The sequence below is a fragment of the Dipodomys spectabilis genome, unplaced genomic scaffold, assembly GCF_019054845.1.
Source record: "Dipodomys spectabilis isolate Male_0828 unplaced genomic scaffold, ASM1905484v1 ptg000095l, whole genome shotgun sequence".
Classification (NCBI taxonomy): domain Eukaryota; kingdom Metazoa; phylum Chordata; class Mammalia; order Rodentia; family Heteromyidae; genus Dipodomys; species Dipodomys spectabilis.
Window position 1 is genome coordinate 47,349,568 of NW_024870772.1, and position 21,983 is coordinate 47,371,550.

The window sequence follows — 21,983 nt, forward strand, 5'->3', positions numbered from 1 at the left end:
TAGTTTGTTGCCACAGACCCAGTTAGAGAGTTATGAGGTGAAAATATTTATTCACTCTTTTCTATCACAGAAAAACTTAAAAATCCCTGCTGTAGATACTGAAGAGCCTGTGAAGAATATATTCATAGGCTAACACAGTTACTCTCGCATTTTAGTAGATCACATTGGAGAATTTCTAGAATGTGGACTAGAAAATGGACGAGACTGGAGGCAAAGGAACTACTTAGACTCTAGCAGTGTTCCTAAGTTGCTGCAGAAAAAGTTTTATGTCTGAAGTCTTGCATTTGGGAAATACTTAGCAGGTTTCTTTATGGCTAGACATAACTCAAACCTTCATTGTGCCTAAGTAGAGCCTAGAAGGAGTTTTGAATAACTTGCTACTATGAATTACAACCCTGAACACTTACCAAGCCCCAGAGCTGCCTCTGCTGGGCACTGAGTTAGCCTGCGTCGTGTGCTTTGACCTCATATACATTAATGACATAGATTAATGATGCCTATTGTGGTACACAGTTGTTCCAATATAAGTTGGGAGTGACTACATGAATCCATGTTTAACATTTGCAGAGATCTTACATGTAGTTATCTGATGTGGGAACGTTGGGCATATGTAAATAAATAAGATGGACTAAGGAGGGCAGGAAAGAAGAACTGTTTGTATAAGGGGACAGGGGTGGGGGATTTGGACAGATGTGTTTCCTTGGAAGGCAGATTCCCTGCCTCACCTCTCTGAGACTTAAGCACAGATTTTCACATTGTTTTCGTAGAATTTGTTCTTGTCTGAATTAGGTTTTTCATTCTATAGTCTTTGTCTGCTCTGACATTTAACTAAACTTTAATATCTTTTAATTAAACTCAACTTAAGAAGAAAGTTCTGTTCTTAACAAATAAATATGCTCAAGGCTAGCACTGTACCACTTGACCCACAGGACCACTTCTGGCCTTTTTTGAGTAATTTATTGGAGATAAGAGTCTCATGGTCTTTTCTGTTTGAGCTGGTTCTTTGAACCATGATCCTCAGATCTCAGCCTCCGGAGTAGCTAGGATTATAGGTGTGAGCCACCAGCATCCGACTTGTATACCACTAAGCCACATTCCCAGTCCTTATAAACATATCTTAATAATTACATACAATATTACTGAGTTACCTATGTTTATCAGACTATGTCTTTTGGGGAAAACATACTAGGTATTTGGAAAGTGAGGAATATGAGTTAGTCAGCATAACAAAATGACTTGAGTTTTTATTTTGATTCTCATTTACCTCAATGGATTTTCTCTTTGAGCAGATGATGAATAAAGTTTTTGGCGGTACTGTACACAAAAAAAATGTTAGAGAAGATGGAGTCTTCAGCATTAGCGTGGATAATACATGCTCATTATTCAGGTATTTTATCTTCAAATGAAGAGGGATCGTAGGAGGTTTAAGTAGAGGTGATGCTATTTTCAAAGTTGGCAGTTCTTTAATTCACAAAATTAAAGGCACACTTGTAGCCACACAGGTGTACTTGTCTTACTTGGCTTTGACTTAAGTGCCCAGAAAGCAAAACAGAATGGTGTGAAGCTAACTAGGAGTAGAAAGACTCATGTGAATCAGCCTGAAAGACTGAGTTGTCTCCGAAGCCTGTCTTATGCTGCCAACATTAAGTTTTTGCTTTTGACTGTTTGGTGAAGAATGATTTTTATATATTATTCTACTGATTTTTATGTATTATTCTACTAGGTACAGACGAATGGAAAGATAGAATTTTTATTCTGACTTCTCTGGTTTTTGTGCCTTCTTACTCTTAGCCAAATCTTGGTTGCTATTACAGTAATAATTTTTATTTTCTTTTTCTTTTTTTTAAGTAATTTTTATTTTAATCTATAATTTATACTTTACGTACGTAGCTAGAATAATATCAATATTAAAGACTATTAGATGGAATGTTGTAGTGTAGATATCTCTTAAATTTTGCTAGAAATGTAATGTTTATATTTATTGTTTTGGGAATTTTTCTTTGTGTGGTGGAGCTGCAAACATTTGTTTAGTTTGTATGGATTTCTTTCTCTGAGATTCAGTTTTCTCTATTGGTCCTATGTAGAATAAATATTTAGGATGGCAGGACTTTTTTGTCTTGATCTACATATAAGATATTTGTGAAGCAAAATAACCTATCCTTCATATGTTCCATTAGGATTTGTTTGTGACCTTGCACTTTTGTTTGCTTAGGGGCCTTCAGAAGGAAGAGATTGTTTTGCTCACACATGGAGACAGTGTGGACAAAGTGGCTGATGGGTTCAAGGTGGTGGCACGTTCTGGAAACATTGTAGCAGGTAAAACAATTCTGCAGATTTGATTTAAAGATTTGTCAGAGTAATCATATGAGTCTGTATTAGTTACCTTTTGATTTCTCTGTTTTTTAAAAAGACAATAATTGAGAGAATTTAATATTAAAAGTATTATCAGAAGTTAGTGGTTTGGCTTAAAATTGGTTTTAAAATGTTCATCATATTATAAACTTGCCAAACGTAAGTTTGAAAACTGTTCATCTTCCTACAGAATTATGCTTTTAGTGGTCTGGGTTTTTCTACGCATCCAGCACATTTTGTGAACCAGGGTTAGCAAACCATGATCTACTTACTGTCCTGTAGCCCAATTGTGAATTTCCAGGAACTAAGAATGGTTTTTATATTATTAAAGTGTAAAAACACAACCACCTAAGTCCCACAAGGACATAGAACATTTACTGTCTGCCTCTTTGTTTTTTTTGTTGGTTGTGGGGCTTGAACTCAGGGCCTAGGTACTGTCCTGAGCACTTTTGCTCAAGGCTAGCACTCTACCACTTGATCCACAGCACCACTTCGGGTTTTTGGGTTGTTAATTGGAAATGAGTCTCTTGAGGACTTGTATGCCTGGGCAGGCTTTGAATGGTGATCCTCTGGTCTTAGCCTCCTGATTACAGACATGAGCCACCTGTGCCCAGCAGTGTCTGCCTCTTTGTAATAACTATTTTATCTTCTGCTTTTTTGAGAAATAAGCATTGATTTTAGTTTGAGTTCTAGACTTGTTTACATGAATAATGAGTCACAAAAGCTATTGGAAATCTATAAAGGAAAGGCTCTTCTAAAAATATTGGTTGGGAGCCGGGCGCTGGTGGCTCACGCCTGTAATCCTAGCTACTCAGGAGGCTGAGATCTGAGGATCACGGTTCAAAGCCAGCCCGGGCAGGAGAGACCTTGAGACTCCTATCTCCAGTAAACCACCAGAAAACCGGAAGTGGCGCTGTAGCTCAAGTGGTAGAGCGCTCGCCTTGAGCTGAAGAGCTGAGGGACAGTGCCCAGGCCCAGAGTTCAAGCCCCACGGCCGACAAAATAAAAATAAAAATATTGGTTGGGGAGGGAAGGGATAGTAGGGGAAAAACGAAGGAGGAAGTAACAATGCTCAATAGGAAATGTACTCATTACCTTACTCATGTAACTGTAACCCATCTGTACACTATTTTTACAATAAAAAAAATAAAATTTTTATTTATTTTATTTTTTTGTATGCTAGGCAAGCACTCTACCAGTAAGCCACATTCCCAGCCAATAAAACTCTTATTTGTATTTATGCTGGTTCTAGGGCTTGAACTCAGGGCCTGGGTGCTGACTCTGTGCTTTTTTTTGATCAAGGCTGAGGCTCTTCCACTGGAGCCACAGCACTACTTCTTTTTGGTGGTTAATTGGAGATAAGAGTCTCATGCACTTTCCTGCTTTGAAACCGGCTTTGAACTGTGATCCTTTTATCTCAGCCTCCTGAATAGCTGGGATTGCGGGCGTGAACCACTGGGGTACAGCAGTAAAGCTCTTTGATTAAAATGTCAAACGAAAATACTGTAATAGGTGGTTATTTTCTCTATAAAGGTATAGCAAATGAATCTAAAAAATTATATGGCGCGCAGTTCCACCCTGAAGTTGGCCTTACAGAAAATGGTAAAGTGATACTGAAGAATTTCCTTTATGATATCGCTGGGTGCAGTGGGACCTTCACTGTGCAGAACAGAGAACTTCAGTGCATTCGAGAGATCAAAGAGCAAGTAGGCACGTCAAAAGTTTTGGTAAGTTCTTTGTCATCTGTTGGTGTTAAACGTAGGGCAGTAAGGTTGGAACCCAAGGCTGAATTCCTGAAGATGGCTGTTAAGTGTTGTCTGCATGGACTTAAGAACATGCTGTGATGCTTCTGGGCTTTTTAGTTTTATACACACCTTTGGTTCTGCCAGTACTTGTAGGTGGTGATACAGGTGATGGCGCTTTCCTTTGTTTTCTTTGATATTTTTTTTTCCCTTTTCTTTTACCTTGTAGGTTTTGCTCAGTGGTGGTGTAGATTCAACTGTTTGTACAGCATTGCTAAATCGTGCTTTGAACCAAGATCAGGTCATTGCTGTGCACATTGATAATGGCTTTATGAGAAAACGGGAAAGCCAGTCTGTCGAAGAGGCCCTCAAAAAGCTTGGGATTCAAGTCAAAGGTATTTATTAGTGAACCACTGAAAACTTAATGTACATATGGGGCTTGCTTTAATCATATCAAGCCTTGTTACTTAAGTGATGTTATAAATATATTCTCCAATAACTATTGGAGTCAGAGGTATAGAAACAAAAAAGAATTGTCTCAGTAAGGCAACATGTACTTCTGCCCGGAAGGGGGCGCCATTAGCCAAAAATCTGGCAAGCAAGCACACAGCAGGCAGTCTATCAGTAGTACCTGCCCCTCTGCTCATACTGATTGAGCTTAGGTTCACAATCTGCTTGTGATTGGCTAAATAGGGTAAAAATGTATTTACATTAGGTGATGAAGTAAGATTAACATTTCACAAGTAATCTCAAAACATACCCACATCTTCTACTATTTCTCAAACAGTCTGGGGCAGGTCGTAATTCCATCTTGAAAAGAAACTAGTTTAAGACAAAACTTTAATTTTCAAAAGTGCTTTCTTGTCCTGAAGCAGTTCCTCTTTTCCTTAACAAGAGCCACCAGACTACAGCAGGAATTTTTTTGTTTTTTATTGTGAAAATACTGTACAGAGGTGTTACAGTTACATGAGCAAGGTAATGAGTACATTTCTTATTAAGCATTGTTGCCTCCTCCTTTGTATTTCCCCTATCATCCCTTCCCTCCCACTTCCTTAACTACACTCTCCTCATGCCCCCTACCCTCCACCCCAGTTGTAAAGTTCGTTTTTCGACAGTGTCTTGTACATCTCATTGTTGCAGTGGGTCAACCTATATCCTTATTTAAACAATTTGTTTTTTCACTTTCCTTCCCCGCCCTAAATTATACCAATATCAAATAAAGTGAAAACAGGGGTTATACCGTGGGGGAGGGACATAGAAAGCAGCAAAAAAAAATCACACGGTACCTTATAAATACGTTAGAAACAATAGCAAGAAAAAAAAAACACTTGTGTCCCTATCTTGGGTTCATTTTGCTTAACATCATCTTATCACTTGGAAAGCAGTATGGAGGTTCCTCAAAAGACTCCACATAGAGCTCCCCACTATGACCCAGCAATCCCACTTTTGGGCATTTACTCAAATGATCACAAGACCATACTAAAGCTACCAGCACAACTATGTTTATCGCAGCATTATTGACCATAGCTAAGATATGGAACCAACCCAGATGCCCCTCAGTAGATGAATGGATCAAGAAAATGTGGTATATATGCACAATGGAATTCTATGCCTCCATCAGAAAGAATGACATTGCCCCATTTGTTAGGAAATGGAAAGACTTGGAAAAAATTATATTAAGTGAAGTAAGCCAAGCCCAAAGATATAAAGGTCCCATGGTTTCCCTTATTTTGCAAAGCAGGAATTTTTAAGCCAATACAGTGTGATAGAAAAGAGTTTTCGTGGCGGTCGTGGGGCTTGAACTCTGGGCCTGAGCGCTGTCCCTCAGCTCTTCAGCTCAAGGCAAGCGCTCTACCACTTGAGCTACAACACCACTTCCTTTAATTTCCTTTTGTCCAAGACAGGTCCTAATAAAAAAAAAATTGTGCCGAGTGCTGGTGGTTTACACCTGTAAAATCTAGCTACTCAAGAGGCTGAGATCTGAGGATCACGGTTCAAAGCCAGCCTGGGCAGAAAAATATGTGAGGCTCTCATCTCCAATTAACCACTAGAAAACCCAAAGTGGTGCTGTGGCTCAAGTGGTAGAGCGCTTGCCTTGAGCTGAAGAGTGCAAGGACAGTGCCCAAGCCCAGAGTTCAAGCCCCATGACCGACCAAAAAAAAGAAAAAAAATTTGCTATTGTGATTATTACTACTGTTACACTTAAGTTGGTAAATCGCCCTTTTCCAGCTTCTATTGTATTCTCTTCTAAAGTTATCTTCCCTCTCTTGTTTTATACCTGCACTTGTGCACACAGCTACCAACACCCTTCTCCAGCAGTCTGAATATACACCGTATACACTTTATTATATAGACAGGCTTATGTGGAGAAGGCAGATTGAAAGTCTAGTCAACCAGGTGTGGAATGTGCCCCTGTAATCCCAGCTACTTTGGTGGTGGAGGCAGGAGGATCATTTTTGCTCTGGAGTTTGGGGCTGTCCTGGGTAACATGACAGTCTTTAAAATAAAACTAATACCTTTTTTTTTTTTAAAGGACAATAGTAATAAGACCTTAGATCTGATTGTATGTGTACATGCATGTATGCATGTAGGTCCTGAAGTTTGAGCTCAGGGTGTGGGCATTCTTCCTGAGCTTTTGTGCTGAAGGCAGCTAACACTCTACCAATTGAACCACAGATCCACTTCTGGCTTTTTCTGAGTAGTTTATTAGAGATAAGAGTCTCATGTACTTTTCTGCCTGGGCTGGCTTCTAACCACAGTCTTCAAGATCACAGCCTCCTGAGTAGCTAGGATTACAGGCATGAGCCACCACTGCCCGGCTGCATGTTCTTTATGTATTTTGACTTACTCCTTCTAGCATAAAGAAATGAAATAGTTTCTAACATGTCTGCCATCTCTCCCAGTGATAAATGCTGCTCATTCCTTCTACAATGGAACAACTACTTTGCCAATATCAGAGGAAGACAGAACCCCACGGAAAAGAATCAGCAAGACATTAAATATGACTACCAGCCCTGAGGAAAAAAGGAAAATCATTGGTGATACTTTTGTTAAGGTACTTTGAGTGTCTTCAAGATGTGAGATATATACATATATGTATATATATGTGTGTGTGTATATAATGTACATATATATGAAATTTTTTAGTAGCTTTATTGTATACTATATCAAATAACAGAATTGCCATTTTGATTTGTGTGTGTGAGACTTTTACTATATATTGTTTTTGTATATTGACAAATAAGGAATGTTTTTTGTTTGGCCAGCCTGGAGCTTGAAAGGGCCTGGGCTCTGTCCCAGAGCCTCTTTGTGCTCAAGGCTAGCGCTCTACCACATGAGCCACAGCACCACTTCTGGCTTTTTTTTTTTTTTTTTGAGTACTTTGTTGGAGATAAGAGCCTCATGGGGACTTTTCTGCCCAGGCTGGTTTCGAAACTCGATCTTCAGATCTCAGACTCCTGAGTAGCTAGGATTATAGGTATGAGCCACTGGTGCCCGGCTCAGGAACTTATGTTTTAAAAGAATGTTGCTAAGCTATTGTTTTAGCTGCTTTTAATATATGTTTTCAGTTGATACTGGTTTCTGCCCATGGGTATTTCAGTGGCTATAGATTTCAATCTCATGAAGGGAATGTTTGCTAACTTTTTAGAATCATGTAAAAGCATGTCTTCTTAGGAATTGATTTTAGAGTTTGGTGGATCTAATTTCCTTTTGGGGTTGCAAATGGCCACTGAGAAATTGCACTGGATATATGAAATGCTGCTGTTTCCTGAGGGGTCAACATTAGTCTTCTGTTGGTTCTAGATTGCTAATGAAGTGATTGGAGAGATGAATTTAAAACCAGAGGAGGTGTTCCTTGCTCAAGGCACTTTACGGCCTGATCTGATTGAAAGTGCATCCTTAGTTGCAAGCGGCAAGGCTGAACTCATCAAGACACACCACAATGACACAGAACTAATCAGAAAGCTGAGAGAAGAGGTAAACATCTAGGAAACTTCCACAAAGGAGTTTTCTTTTTCCTCCCTCCCATATCCACCCCCAAGCAGCTCTTACCACCTCTTGAGTTTAGAACACGCAGAGGTACTTCACACCCATCAGCAGATACTCTTCATCCTCTGTTCTCACCTGCAGTCCCCTGCTTGCCCTGGGTAACCACTGTCTGCTAATTGATTTTTGTCTATATTTTTACTCATTCTGGACATCCTTTATGTAATGGGTATGTACATACTCATGACTGTGGTTCTTACGCTTACTGTATTCTCAGGGTTCCACTACATTGCAGAAATTGTTTTCATTGCCAAGTAATATTCATTGTGTGGACATACTGCATTTTATTTATCCACTCATTATTGGACATCTGGGTTCCCACTTTTTTACTTTAATACTTTTTGACTACTTTTAAGTACATTATATAAGTAGAATCCTGCAGTATTATTTTTGTGTGACTGGCTTATTTTACTTAGCATAATGTCCTTAGGATTCATCCATGTTGTAGTATATGACAGAATTTCTTTCCTGTTAATGACTGCTGAATAATGTAACATTGTGTGGGCATAAACTATTCATGAATGAACATGTGGATTGCTTTCACTTTTTGAATGTTTTTTTTTTTTTTTTTTGCCGGTCATGAGGCCTGAACTCTGGGCCTGGGCACTGTTCCTCAGCTCTTCAGCTCAAGGCTAGCGCTCTACCACTGGAGCCACAGTGCCACTTCTGGCTTTTTCTGTTTATGTGGTGCTGAGGAATCGAACCCAGGGCCTCATGCTTGCAAGGCATGCACTCTACTGCTGAGCTACCTTCCCAGCCCTTTTTGAATGTTTTGAATAGTGATTTATACAGATATTACTCTATTTCCAGTTTTTTTTTTGTTTTGTTTTGTTTTTTGGTCCGGTCGTGGGGCTTGAACTCTGGGCCTGGGCACTGTCCCTCAGCTCTTCAGCTCAAGGCTAGCGCTCTACCAGTCCTGGCTTTTTTCTTTTTGCTTATGTGGTGCTGAGGAATCGAACCCAGGGCCTCAGGCATGCAACGCAAGTGCTCTACCACTGAGCCACCTTCCCAGCCCTCCAGTTTTTTTTTTTTTTTTTTTTTTTTTGGCGTGTCAGTTGAACTCTGGGTCTGGCTGCTGTCCCTGAGCTCTTCAGCTCAAGGTTAGTGCTCTGTCACTTGAGACACAGTGCCACTTCTGGTTTTCCAGTGGTTAACTGGAGTCTCACGGACTTTCCTGCCTGTGTTGGCTTTGAACTGTGAGGAGCGAGGTTTACATGTTTCTAGTTCTTGAGTACAGAGCAGGAAGCAAATTGCTGGATCACATGATAGTTCTACTTTTAGCTCTTTTGCTGTTTTCTATAGCAGTTGTAGTGTGTTGCAGTCTAACCAGTAGTACACAAGAACTTCATTTCTCCACATCTTATCATTTACTATATTTATTTGAATGATAGTTTTTTTAATGTGTGTGTCATTTAATTGGAGCCACCCCAGTGGCTGTGAAGTAGTAATATCTTTGTTTTTCTTTCTCTCTTTCCCCCTCCCTCTCTCCCCTTCTTCCCTCCCTCTCCTGTCTCCTCGCTTGCCTCTTTCTCCTTTTTCCCTCCCTTCTTCCCCTTTTCTCTTCTCTCTCTCTGTCTTTTTCTCACCTCTCCTCTCTTTTCTCTGCTCTATATCTCCCCTCTCTATGTATCTATATTTCCTCTCTATATCTATCTGTGTCTATCTGTCTGTTTTTTTTGTTTTTTTTTGACACAGAGTAGTTCAGACTGGCCTGGAACATGATATGTACCCTAGGTTGGCCTTGAACTTGCCGTTCTCCTGCCTTAGGCTATGTGCTGGAGTTACAAGTACATGCCACCATACCCAGTCTGACATTTGTTTAAGGAAAATAATAATAGGGAAAGTCAGTCACTTACTGCCCTTTGTTTTTGAAGCCATTTTGATGGCTAGCTTGTGTTGGTTGACCTTTTTGTCTCTTAACAGGGAAAAGTAATAGAACCTTTGAAAGATTTTCATAAAGATGAAGTAAGAATTTTAGGCAGAGAACTTGGACTTCCAGAAGAGTTAGTTTCCAGGCATCCATTTCCAGGTAAAAAAATAGATTGGATTTTGTTGACTTGTCTTTAGCCTTTCATGATAATTCAGTCCAGACAGTTCTGAATGATGTATCATTTTGAAGAGTCTGTAACATGAGAGAAATAAAGGATAGGGAACAAATTTTCTCTTTGGTGAGTCATGGGGCTTGAACTCAGGGAATGGATGATCTAGCTCCCTGAGCTTTTTCACTCAAAGCTAATGCTCTACCACTTTGAGCCACAGGGCCACTTAAAATTTTTCTGGTAGTTGCTTGAAGATCAGAGTCTCATGGACTTTGCTGCCTGGGTTGGCTTTGACCTGGGATCTTCCAATGTCAGCCTCATGAGTAGCTAGAATTACATGCATGAGCCACCAGCACTGGGCTTCTTTTGATTTCCTACTGTATGTTCATCATTTTGTCCTCATTTTCCATTGTATTTAGATATTATACAGTCCATAGGGGTTTGGTATATAGATGAGAAACCAAAGAATAGATACTTTTTAATATCATTACTAAAAGATTCTTAGAGCTAGGATTTATGTGTTCTTCTGTTCTATGTATCATGTTGTATACCATGAAAAACTGACAATTTAAACTTGGTTCTCCAAAACATTAGAAATCTACCCCCCTCCACACTTGGTTGTGCTTAAGCCATAGTCCTTCCTCAGTCTCTTGAGTAGCTGAGACTATATGTATGTACCACTGTACCTGGCCTAGTACTTTTTAAGATTTTTTTCTATGTCTGATTTGAATGAACGAAGCATTGCATTTGTGTATACTTTACACCGTGCTCTGTACCTATATCATGAACAACAACAAAAGATTAAAGTCATCTACTGATAGAAAAAATTGAAAGTGATAAAGTTGAGACTAAGGGTCTTAAAGTGTTTTATTTTGAGCTTGGCAAGACTTGAACCTCAGATTTAGCTGTGTAGTACTTAAGTGATGATGAGGATGGTCCAATTAAACTAAAAACATAGTAATAACTAACGTTTTTAAAACACTTAGGCACTCTTCTTTGGAAAATATTGTCATATATTATTCTCATAGTAGAAACTGGTCTTGTTCTGTTTTTCAGGTGAGGAAATTTATGGATCAGACTAATTTGCCAAGTTACACAGAATAGAAGGTGTAGAGACGGGATTATATTCCTAGTAATCGGGTGTCTGCTGTGAATCATCATGCTTCCCCTCCCCCCAAAACAGTGTAGCATTGTGGAATCTAGCAGTGTAAGATCAGTCCTTGGTGTGTGTGCTGGCGAAGGATGGTGGGGAATGTTGGGAGGGGGAGGTTACTGTGTGCTGAGCTTGGTCATCATTTCAGCTAGGCTTTTATGCATTCGACATCCATCGGGCTTTCTGCCATCTAAGATTTCATTATTTTCCTTTAAAAACTAACCTTAAGCTCTCCATCTCAAGATGAACAATGAGACGGGGGACAATTAACTGATATGGCTCACATTTGCCTATAATCAGTCATTTCCTGTATGGCAAAGTAGTGATTCCAGGTTTTCTAAGATTACTACATATCAGCTGTTAAAGACTTGGTAAAATTTATGTACTGGTTTGTTGCTATATTTTCTTTTCTTTTTTTTTTTTTTGTTGGTTGTGGGGCTTGAACTCTGGGCCTGAGTGCTGTCCCTCAGCTCTTCAGCTCAAGGTGAGCGCTCTACCACTTGAGCTACAGCGCCACTTCTGGTTTTCTGGTGGTTTATTGGAGATAGGAGTCTCACGGTCTTTCCTGCCCAGGCTGGCTTTGAACCTCGATCCTTAGATCTCAGCCTCCTGAGTAGCTAGGATTACAGGCGTGAGCCACCAGCGCCCGGCTTTGTTGATATATTTTCTTAAATAGCATAGGGTAGCTCATTATACTGTTCTTTTTTGTGTGTATATTATAAAAAATAAATTGGCATATGTAACATGATTTTAAAATAATACGTAACAAAATTAGGAAGTAGAAGGCGTTGATACAGAGACACTTGAAGTAATGTTTTAAAATACTTTGAGTAGGAACCCAGTAGTTACATTTGAAATTAATACTTTGTTTACAATGGGGAGGTTTGTTTTGGATTGAACCCAGGCCTGTGCTGTACCTCTGAGCTATACCACTGGCTCTGAGCTGAGATACAGATCAGTGGTGAGGTCTTGGCCTTGATCCATAGCACCCTATAAACACTTTTGGATGGCATATAGATTTTAATTTTGTAAGGATTATATTTTGAAAGTGACATTTTCTGTTAGTTTTCTGGTGTTACTCTAATTTCAGGTCCTGGCCTGGCAATTCGAGTAATATGTGCAGAAGAACCTTATATTTGTAAGGACTTTCCTGAAACCAACAACATTTTGAAAATAGTAGCTGATTTTTCTGCAAGCGTTAAGAAGGTAATCATTTGACACATCTAATAAGTGAATGGAATACTTCTGCACTGCTTTACTTGCAAATTTGTTAAAATTTCATGATTGGAAAAGTCAGCTTAGTAAACCTTAATATGACTGAAGAAAATATGTTGCAGAGACTGAAATGAAGACTTCTCTTTCCAGAAAATCTGGATATGTCCTATAGGTCTAAAAAATAATAGAGGTAAACTGCTTTCAAACCTGCTTTATGTACTGGGGATTCTGGGAGTTAGGGAGGAGCTGAAGTACCAGTTCTAGAGCACAGCTGTCTGTCCTCACCTGTGTGGCCTTGGACTGCTGAGCGGCTGGACTTGACTCGTAGTTCTTCTAAGGGGTCGCACTCGAGCTACACATTGATCAGAAGAGTGGTCAGTCAGAGTGGCAGGGCAGTCACTTGTGACCTGTGTGCTCTGAAAACTGCAAGCTAAGAAATATGCAAGAAAAGTAGAAATAAAAGGCATTGATAATACAAATATATACATAAAAATATATAAGTACAAATAAAAGTACACTACTAAAAATGAGGAATGAAATTAATAACTGAAATTAACCATAGTTGGAAAGAGAGCCATGGGCTCAGAGATAGATGTGAAGACCTTATCTGGAAATGAGGGTCAGTTGTCAGAAAGAAAAACAGTATAGAGCCAAGCGCTGGTGGCTCACGCCTGTAATCCTAGTTACTCAGGAGGCTGAGAGCTGAGGATAACGGTTCAAAGCCATCCTGAGCAGGAAAGTCTGTGAGACTCTTTATCTCCAGTTAACCATCAGAAAACTGGAAGTGGTGCTGTGGCTCAAGTTGTTGAGTACTAGTCTTGAGCAAAAGAAGCTCAGGGACACAGTCTCTGAGCCCTAAATTTAAGCCTCATCACTGGCAAGAGAATGGAAAAATGAAAATGGTGTGTGTAAAAGAGCTTCAAGTAGGAATGAGAGGTCAGCTTTAACATCTGTCTAGGGAATAGTAGGTCAGTAAATAAGTTTGTCTAAGCAGGTAAAAGATGACACCTAGGATTCATTTTACATGACGCAGGCAGGCTGAGGGGAAGATGATGACACCTGGCTGGCATATCTTAGTGAAATTACAGAGTGTCAGAGACAACATGGCTACAGAGAAATGATGGAAAATCTATAGACATTGAAGTTAGCAAAACTCTGAAATACAGTAATTTTCTGATAAAATTTACTGCCAATAGCCCCTTAATGCCTACCCTGGCTTTGCTTAGAGTCATCCAGGGAGCTTTGGAGGTCTGTTGCTCTCCCTTTTCCCTAGTGTCCGTGAGCATCCTGAGTAATACGAGGGATGGAGGTTAAGAACTAGCATTTTAAAGAACCTGCTTCATGAGAAGCAAAAATATCTCAGTAGAAAAGGAAATGGTAAAAGGAACAAACACACTATTCAGATACTAATAACAATGGTGGACCTTTTCTATTTAAAGTATAGAACTGTATATAAAGCATTAAAAGTGCCTGTATTGTTTGTCAGAAAGACTCATTATCTTGAGAGGAACTATGGAAGAATGGATATAGAGAAGGTTTAGTTTTAAAACTTAATACAGGAAAAATAAATGAGCTGGATGAAGGTACTGGCTCAAACCAAAGAAGAGAGACAGTAATGTCTTGGTGTATGCAGTATGATCTGTTACTGACCCTCTGTGAGACAGCTTCCAGAATGCATTTTTGGCTTGGTGTATAGTGAGTTAGAAAAGAATAGGCACTTACAGAAACGCGACAGGATGTTACAAAGCTGTGAGTACAGATTTGAGGATAGTACTGGCTATGGGAAGAGCCAATGCCAGGTTTTTTAACTGGCCCACACATCTCTGGTTTTCTCAGCCTCATACATTATTACAAAGAGTCAAAGCCTGCACGTCAGAAGAGGATCAGGAGAAGCTGATGCAAATTACCAGTCTGCATTCACTAAATGCCTTCTTGCTGCCAATTAAGACTGTGGGTGTGCAGGTGAGTCATCTACTTAACCTTGCCTGAGTGCTCTTGTCACCTCTGGGACTAGGAATTATGTAAGAATTAGGTAGGTACAAACCTATACACTAAATAGAAAAGTGAAATGGCCATTTTGTGGCATGTTTGTAGATTGAATAAGACTATAGGAACTGAATATTCAGGCAGAGAATTCGTAGTTCTGGAATGCCTTTTTCTTTTCTTTTCTTTTTTTCTTTTTTGTTGGTCGTGGGGCTTGAACTCTGGGCCTGGGTGCTGTCCCTCAGCTCTTCAGCTCAAGGATAGCACTCTACCACTTGAGTGACACTTCCGGTTTTCTGAATAGTTTATTGGAGATAATAGTCTTGTTGTTTTTCTGCCCATCCTCAGATGGCTTTGAACTGCCATCCTCAGATCTCAGATTCATGAGTAGCTAGGATTATAGGCATGAGCCACCGGTACCTGGCTGTGGAACGTTTTTTTTCTACTCTAACTAAAAATAAAAATTGGAAGAACTCTTTGCTTCATGTCTGGTTGCCTACTGCTTTCTTGAAGGACAGGAAATTTAGGCCATGTCCAAATTTATAGTTGGAAGTGTGAAATACAGTGGCTTTAAGATGCTTTTCTGCTGGATGCTGGTGGTTCATGCATGTTCAGGTTAATACTCAGATCTAAGGATCGTGATTCAAAGCCAGCCTAGGCAGGAAAGTCTTCTATCTTCAATTAATCACCAAAAAAGCCAGAAGTAGAATTGTTGCTCAAGTGGTAGAGTGCTGGCCTTGGGCAAAAAGGTTCAGGGACACACCCAGGTCCTGTGTTTAAGCCCCAAGAATCCCCAAGTAGAAGCTTTTCCTTAGCTGTAGAAAGGCCCTCCATGAAGCCACACTGCCAGGTGCTGCTTTCGCTTGTGTGAGCAATACCACTGCCCTCCACCTGCTGAATTTTCCTTTCTTCCAGTTCTGGTATTGAATGTGGCTCTGCTTCAACTCTGATTGCAGACAGTACTTTTGTGTTTGGTATCTATTAACTTTTTATAAAAAAAAGTTTAAGTTTATATTTATACAGAGTAATTTGGATTAAGTAGAACAAAGGAAAAGGGAGCCAATTATTTTTATTCACTTTATGACTTTTTCAAATGTTTGACACCAAAATTACAATGTGGAAATCAATGTGATTTTGGATCCACAAATACCTTGTATAATGTTCATATCTGTGTAAACACACCTCCCTTCTCTGACACATTTACAATTTGTGTGCAGCCATCCAAACTCTTCCTGTTAATGGAAATGTATAGTATCTGACTGTTAGCTGTAGTCACTTGACAGTGTAGTAGGATACCAGAATTTGTTACTTATCTAACTTTGTAGCGCTAAGAACCTTCCACATCTCGCCTGCTCCCTCAGTTCTCCTCCAGCTTGTGCTCAAATTCTATGATTCCACATATGACGTGTCTGTGTCTGGCTTATTTCACTTAATATAATGACCTTCAGTTCCACGCTTACAAAAGATGACAGGGTTTCATCCTTGTTTATGACTAAATAGTGTTTCACTGTGTGTTAGTACTACGTATTTTTTGGTCCATTCATCAGTTGATGGTTACTTCATTATGCACTTAGGTTTAAGTTAGTTTTTAGCTTACTTTTTTTTTTTTTCCGGTCCAGATGTGGGGCCTGAACTCTGGGCCTGGGCACTGTCCCTCAGCTCTTCAGCTCAAGGCTAGCGCTCTACCACTTGAGCCACAGCGCCACTTCCGGCTTTTTTCTTTTTGCTTATGTGGTGCTGGGGAATTGAACCCAGGGCCTCATGCATTGCAAGGCAAGCACTCTGCCACTGAGCCACCTTCCCAGCCCCTTTAGCTTACTTTTAAACATGTTGATAAGTGTCCATGAATTGTTTTTGGTTCCCACTTGATCTTTTATCAGTAAACAAGTTAGGTTGGCCAGTCATAGTAGGGAAGACATTTGAACTGAAAATCTAGTGAACTTCTGAGATATATTGACTGAATTCTGTACCATGATTCTTTAAAAACGGATTTAGGTCTAGTTTAATGGGGGATTTTAATTTGGGATTTGTTTAAATCACTAGAGAAATATCTTGAGTACACTTTTAGAAATGAGCTGCATTTGGTGGTTCATACATGAAATCCCAGCTACTTGGGTGGTGACAACCAAGAGAATCAGGATTTGGGGCCAGCCAGGAAAAAGTAATACCCCATCTTTCTTAATAATCTAGGAGTGATGGTGCATACACATGATCTCAGCCTTGCACAAGGCCGTGGGGAGGAGGGTTGTGGGCCAAAAATGAGGCCTAGTCTTTAAAGGTTTTAGAGCTGGCTCAAGTGGTGGTCAAGTGCTTGCATAGTAAGCACAAAGCCCTGAATTTACCCCAGTACCTCCAAAAAAAAAAAAAAGGCAAATACAAACTTAATAGTGTCATTATGTATAAAGTATTTTTCATCCCACCTTTTGAATATGTAAAATTGTTAAAAGTGGTTGGTTTTATGTTTTTCAGGGCGACTGCCGTTCCTACAGCTATGTGTGTGGACTCTCCAGTAAAGATGAGCCAGACTGGGAATCTCTTATTTTCCTTGCTAGGCTCATACCTCGAATGTGTCATAACATCAACAGGTGTGTTTTGTTGGGCAGTTAGGTGGGGTGTGTGGTGAAGTGGAAAGGAAGGATGTGTTAATGGAGGACCACTCAAGAAAGGTATAGGTAAGAGATGGTAGATGGGAATCAGTGGCTCTCTTCATAGTTATACTTCTGATTATAATTCAGCACTTAGCTTATGTTTGTTTCTTTTTATTTCTCCTTTCTCTTTTTCTCTCTTTTCTTCTCTTTTTCTTTTGTGCTTTAGTGATGGTTGGGACAGGTGGGTGCTTTACATTATCTTAGGTTACAATCCTTCATCACAGTGCAATCCTTTTGACATAAAACTGCTACTTAAGGAAGTGGAAAGGTATTTTAGTATAAAATATAACAGCATTAAGGTATATTTTCCAGGTTTGTGGCTTATGCTGTTTGGTTGGTTTTTGGTCTCTCTGTCTATTTAGAAGTATGGGGCTTGAACTTGGGGCTTTACATTTACTAGACAGAAACTGCTACTAGAGTCACATTTGTTGTGGTTTTGTGGTAGATTCATTTCTTGTTCAGGCTGTCTTGGGCTGTGCTCTGCCTACTTAGACTTCTTGTATACATGGGTGAGAGGTGCTTCCAGAGGTCTCAAGGCCTTTCTACTGTGCTGATCCAGAATCTCCGCCCTCCAGATCTCAGCCATGAGCCGTTAGTACCCAGCCATACAACTGCTTTTATGATGATGTGTAATTCTAGAATGATTGACAAAAAATTTGTACATGTTACAGACTTAGAGGGATTTGTTGACTTAATAGAAGCCTGAGAAAATAAAGAAGGCATATATATGACAGGTATTAAAATAGCTACATTTGAATTAGAGTTTATATTTTATGGACTGAATTTTCCTTTTATTTGCACACTAATTTCTTGCATTAGATATATTACCAGATGATTTATAACCTGTTTGCAACCAATCAGTTATGTTCACTTGCAGCTCAGAAATGTCCCTTGCTTAGTGGCAGATTGCAAATTAAATGCTCTTATTTCACAGTTAACTCTCCAATTTTCTTGATGGCTATTAGTCAGCTAACAACCAAAAATAATTACTTCAGACTTTATTTACTCAGGTTGGCTGCAGAAACTAGAAATATACTTGCTAGTGTTGTTCTCAAAGTCTATGTAATTAAAGAGAGAGTCTGTGTTTCTCCAGATAAAAGACAATACTTCCTAGAAGGCCCCAAATGCAGAAACACTTTCTTTGCAATATACTCTTAAGGATATTCATTTCCGAAGAATGCTAATATCTCTGTAAACTTTGTTTGTGCCAGTCCTAGGGCTTAAACTCAGGGCCTTGGTGCTGTCCCTGAGCACTTATGCTCTACCACTTTGAGCCACTATCACTATTTCCAGCCTTTTGGTAGTTAATTGGAGATAAATATCTCACAGACTTTCCTGCCTATGCTGGCTTTGAACCATGAAACTCAGATCTCAGCCTCCTTCATAGCTAGGATAATAGCTACCAGCCTCTGTAAACTTTATATGTCAGAAGTTTCCTTTTACTGTTTATTTCCATTGCTTTATTATTTTTTTTTTTTTTTTTTCACAGCAGTCTTGCAGTTTTGTCTCTATTTTGCTTTCACTTTTGCTTTCGCTCAAGACATTCACTCTTTGATTAAACTTTCATGTGCTGGTTTCTTTTTCTCTGCCTTCTTGTTTTCTTTATCTGATTATTTCTCCTCATATGTGGTGGTTTCTGCCAGCCCTTGGCTTGTGGTAGCCTAATTCCAGTTCCTTCCTTTGTGTTCATGCAGCCTTTTGCTCTGGGGTCTGCTGTGGGGTCTGCACCTCCAAGGGTCCCTGGCCTGGGAAGGGTAGAGGGTGTTTCCTGATCCAGCATGCTTCATTTGATCATATCTACTTCCAGCAACAGGTCCTGGATGGATATGGAAGTCTTGGGGACATTAAAGCCTAGCACATCACATGATAGGGTTTTCATAGTCACAATGCCTGTAGTATCCTGTGCTGTTACTGCCACAGAGAACACATGGGGTTTAGGTTTACACCCATAAACCATAGCTCCTTCTATAATAGTATATTTTGCCTGTTTGGGAAAGTTGAAGCGAGGGGAGAGGCCTAACTATAAATGTCTTGTTTCTCACACTAAATGATTTCTCTATGACTTCTACCTCTTTCCTTGTTATAGAGTTGTCTATATCTTTGGCCCACCGGTCAAAGAACCTCCTACAGATGTCACTCCCACCTTCTTGACAACTGGGGTACTCAGTACTTTGCGCCAAGCTGATTTTGAGGCTCATAACATCCTCAGAGAGTCTGGTAAGTTGGCTTTTGGCTTATCACTGCACACTGACTAGTGTCTGGAAGTTTGACATTATGGTGTCTAGTAACTGGATGTAGTGTTTGCCTTTCTGGACATTGCTGTTATATTTGCAGCAGATGGCTCCATAACATGGCCTTCCACACAGAACTCACCTCTGTGGCTGTTGGTGGGCCAGGGCGGCCTTGCTCACAGCAGCAGCAGGCACCAGCTCTGCCTGTGTCAGCTCCCAAGTATCCTTTCACTGTCCATTTGGTGCATGTTAGTTTTGTGGTCTGTGTTGATGAATTGTCCTGTTTAAGATTTCCCTGAGGGCACCTCAAATGTGGGTTCCTAAGCATAAGAAGGCCATGATATCCTTCCAGAGGAAATCTTTGTGGTAGATAACCACATATAAGTTGATGCATGAGTTGTGGTGTTACTTGTGGTTAGTTTAATGTTGGTGAATCTACAATAAATATTAATATGTCGTTAAACAGAATTCACATAAAACATGATTATGTGTAGATGAATTGGTGAAAATGTGACCAGAGGCTGCAGGAGGCTAGCCCTGATTTCTTGTAGTGTTTGTTCTGTCAGTGTTTACAGTAAGGATTGAGTACAGTGATCCCTCACCTATCACAGGAGTTATGTGCCAGAGACCCCTAGGACAGGTGAGGGATCGCTATTTATGTATTTTAAAGCCCGAGATAGAGTGAACTGCAGTATAGCAAGGGATGACTGTATAGCTGCCCCTACCCTGTGCCACATTGCTGCCCTGATCGAGTTCTGTTCATGCCCCAAGGGTGTGTCTGGCTAGGTTGGGATGCTTTTCTAGGTGTGGTGATAGGTGCTATGTTTGTTTCTGTAGGGTATGTTGGGAAAATCAGCCAGATGCCAGTGATTTTGACACCATTGCATTTTGATCGGGACCCACTCCAGAAGCAGCCTTCCTGTCAGAGATCTGTGGTTATTCGGACTTTCATTACAAGTGACTTCATGACTGGTATACCGGCAACTCCTGGCAATGAGATCCCTGTGGAGGTGATTGATGTATTTCTTTTCTAATGTACATTTTCAGTACTCATGACATTTTATAGAGACTGGGAGAGATAGTACAAAAATTAGTATTTCTGGGATTTTTTCTATATTCATAAGATACACACCCACACACATCCACACACACCCACACACACACACACACACACACACACACACACACACTTGAGTACTTAATCCAGAAAAAGGCCTTAAATTTAATATGCTCTACAGATACCTAATTACCATGTAGAAAGTAACCCATTGTAATCTGTACTTTTATCTCATCTTGCTAACCTCTACTTTACATTGCATTCAACCCAGGTAAAGAAGAAAACCCTAGGAGTGGGCTGTAGGTGTGGCTCAGGTGCTAGAGCTCCAAAGTTTGCCGACTGGAAATAAAACTGAGACTGTTAGTTGGGCCATTGCTCCAGCACAAATTTGACAGTTCTGATTTAAGCTAGTAAGCTGGCTCAGTGAATATGCCTCTGCATCTGCCAGAGTTATGGCCAGTCACATGACCAGATCATCAATGTCAGTGACTTTTAGAGTGCATCATGTGACACTTTGGTGCTCTCAGCTATTTGTTGAAGCCTTAGATAGTCCCCTAAGCCCTCCCCTCCCTTTGTGGGCCTTGAACTCTGGGCACTGTCCCTGAGTTCTTTTGCTCAAGGCTAGTACTCTACTACTTTGAGCCATAGCTCCACTTTGGGTTTTCTGGTGGTTAATTGGAGATTAGAGTCTCATAGACTTTACCTTCCCTGGGCTGGCTATGAGCCACTATTCTCACATATCAGCTTCCTTAAGTAGCTAGGATTATAGACATAAACCTCCAGTGCCTTAGATAATTTAAAACAGCCATTTACACACTTAATGTTAGATAACTATAGGTGATTTCAACACTTGTTGGGGCCTGGTAACAAACTCAGCTTGCAGACCAGCACCTGTCTGTGGATGATACTTCAAATAGTATGACTTTAAGTTACTACTTTGTATAGTAAGATCAGGTTCACTGTATAAATTGAGTCAAGTAACCCTATTTGGTATACATGGAAGGTAATCTGTTTCACTAAATAGATTACACTTTAATTTTAAATTGCAAATGTAAACCTTATAAGACTGGATATACAGCAGATGCTGATTATTTCACTGGTAATCTTTCTTCTATAACAGGTGGTGTTAAAGATGGTCACTGAGATTAAGAAGATTCCTGGTATTTCTCGAATTATGTATGACTTAACATCAAAGCCCCCAGGAACCACTGAATGGGAGTAATAAACTTGGTCTTCTGTTAAAGTACCACGTGCAGTTTAAATTCATTAGAAACTGTTTGTTACTGACATGTAGTGCTGGGAAGGTCAGGAGTAGCCCCATCACATCCGAGTTCTCCACAGCAGACAGGCATCTGTGGCCAAGGAGCTGATGGGGGGACCAGCAAAGGAACTGAGAGCTGAGGGGGAAAAGTGGCTGAGGGACTGGGGGCTGAGTGGGAAAAGTGGCTGAGAGACTGGAGCTGAGGGGGTAAGTGGTTATGGGACTAGGGCTGAAGGGGTAAGTGGTTCTGGGACT

At 40.1% G+C, this 21,983-nt stretch overlaps 1 protein-coding gene across 1 annotated transcript in view; it reads left to right on the plus strand.

The window, feature by feature from the left end:
* Gmps (guanine monophosphate synthase) overlaps window positions 1–21,713 on the plus strand; it is a 43,284-nt gene extending 21,571 nt beyond the window's left edge. Inside the window, exons 4-16 of the mRNA XM_042685539.1 lie at window positions 1,290–1,387; window positions 2,213–2,316; window positions 3,886–4,079; window positions 4,324–4,489; window positions 6,998–7,149; window positions 7,899–8,072; window positions 10,065–10,170; window positions 12,424–12,539; window positions 14,385–14,510; window positions 17,001–17,116; window positions 19,266–19,396; window positions 20,248–20,420; window positions 21,588–21,713. Of these exons, the coding sequence (XP_042541473.1) occupies window positions 1,290–1,387; window positions 2,213–2,316; window positions 3,886–4,079; window positions 4,324–4,489; window positions 6,998–7,149; window positions 7,899–8,072; window positions 10,065–10,170; window positions 12,424–12,539; window positions 14,385–14,510; window positions 17,001–17,116; window positions 19,266–19,396; window positions 20,248–20,420; window positions 21,588–21,689 (1,758 nt within the window). The 3' untranslated portion in view covers window positions 21,690–21,713. The remainder of the gene's footprint in view (window positions 1–1,289; window positions 1,388–2,212; window positions 2,317–3,885; window positions 4,080–4,323; window positions 4,490–6,997; window positions 7,150–7,898; window positions 8,073–10,064; window positions 10,171–12,423; window positions 12,540–14,384; window positions 14,511–17,000; window positions 17,117–19,265; window positions 19,397–20,247; window positions 20,421–21,587) is intronic.
* The last annotated feature ends 270 nt before the right edge of the window (window positions 21,714–21,983 follow it).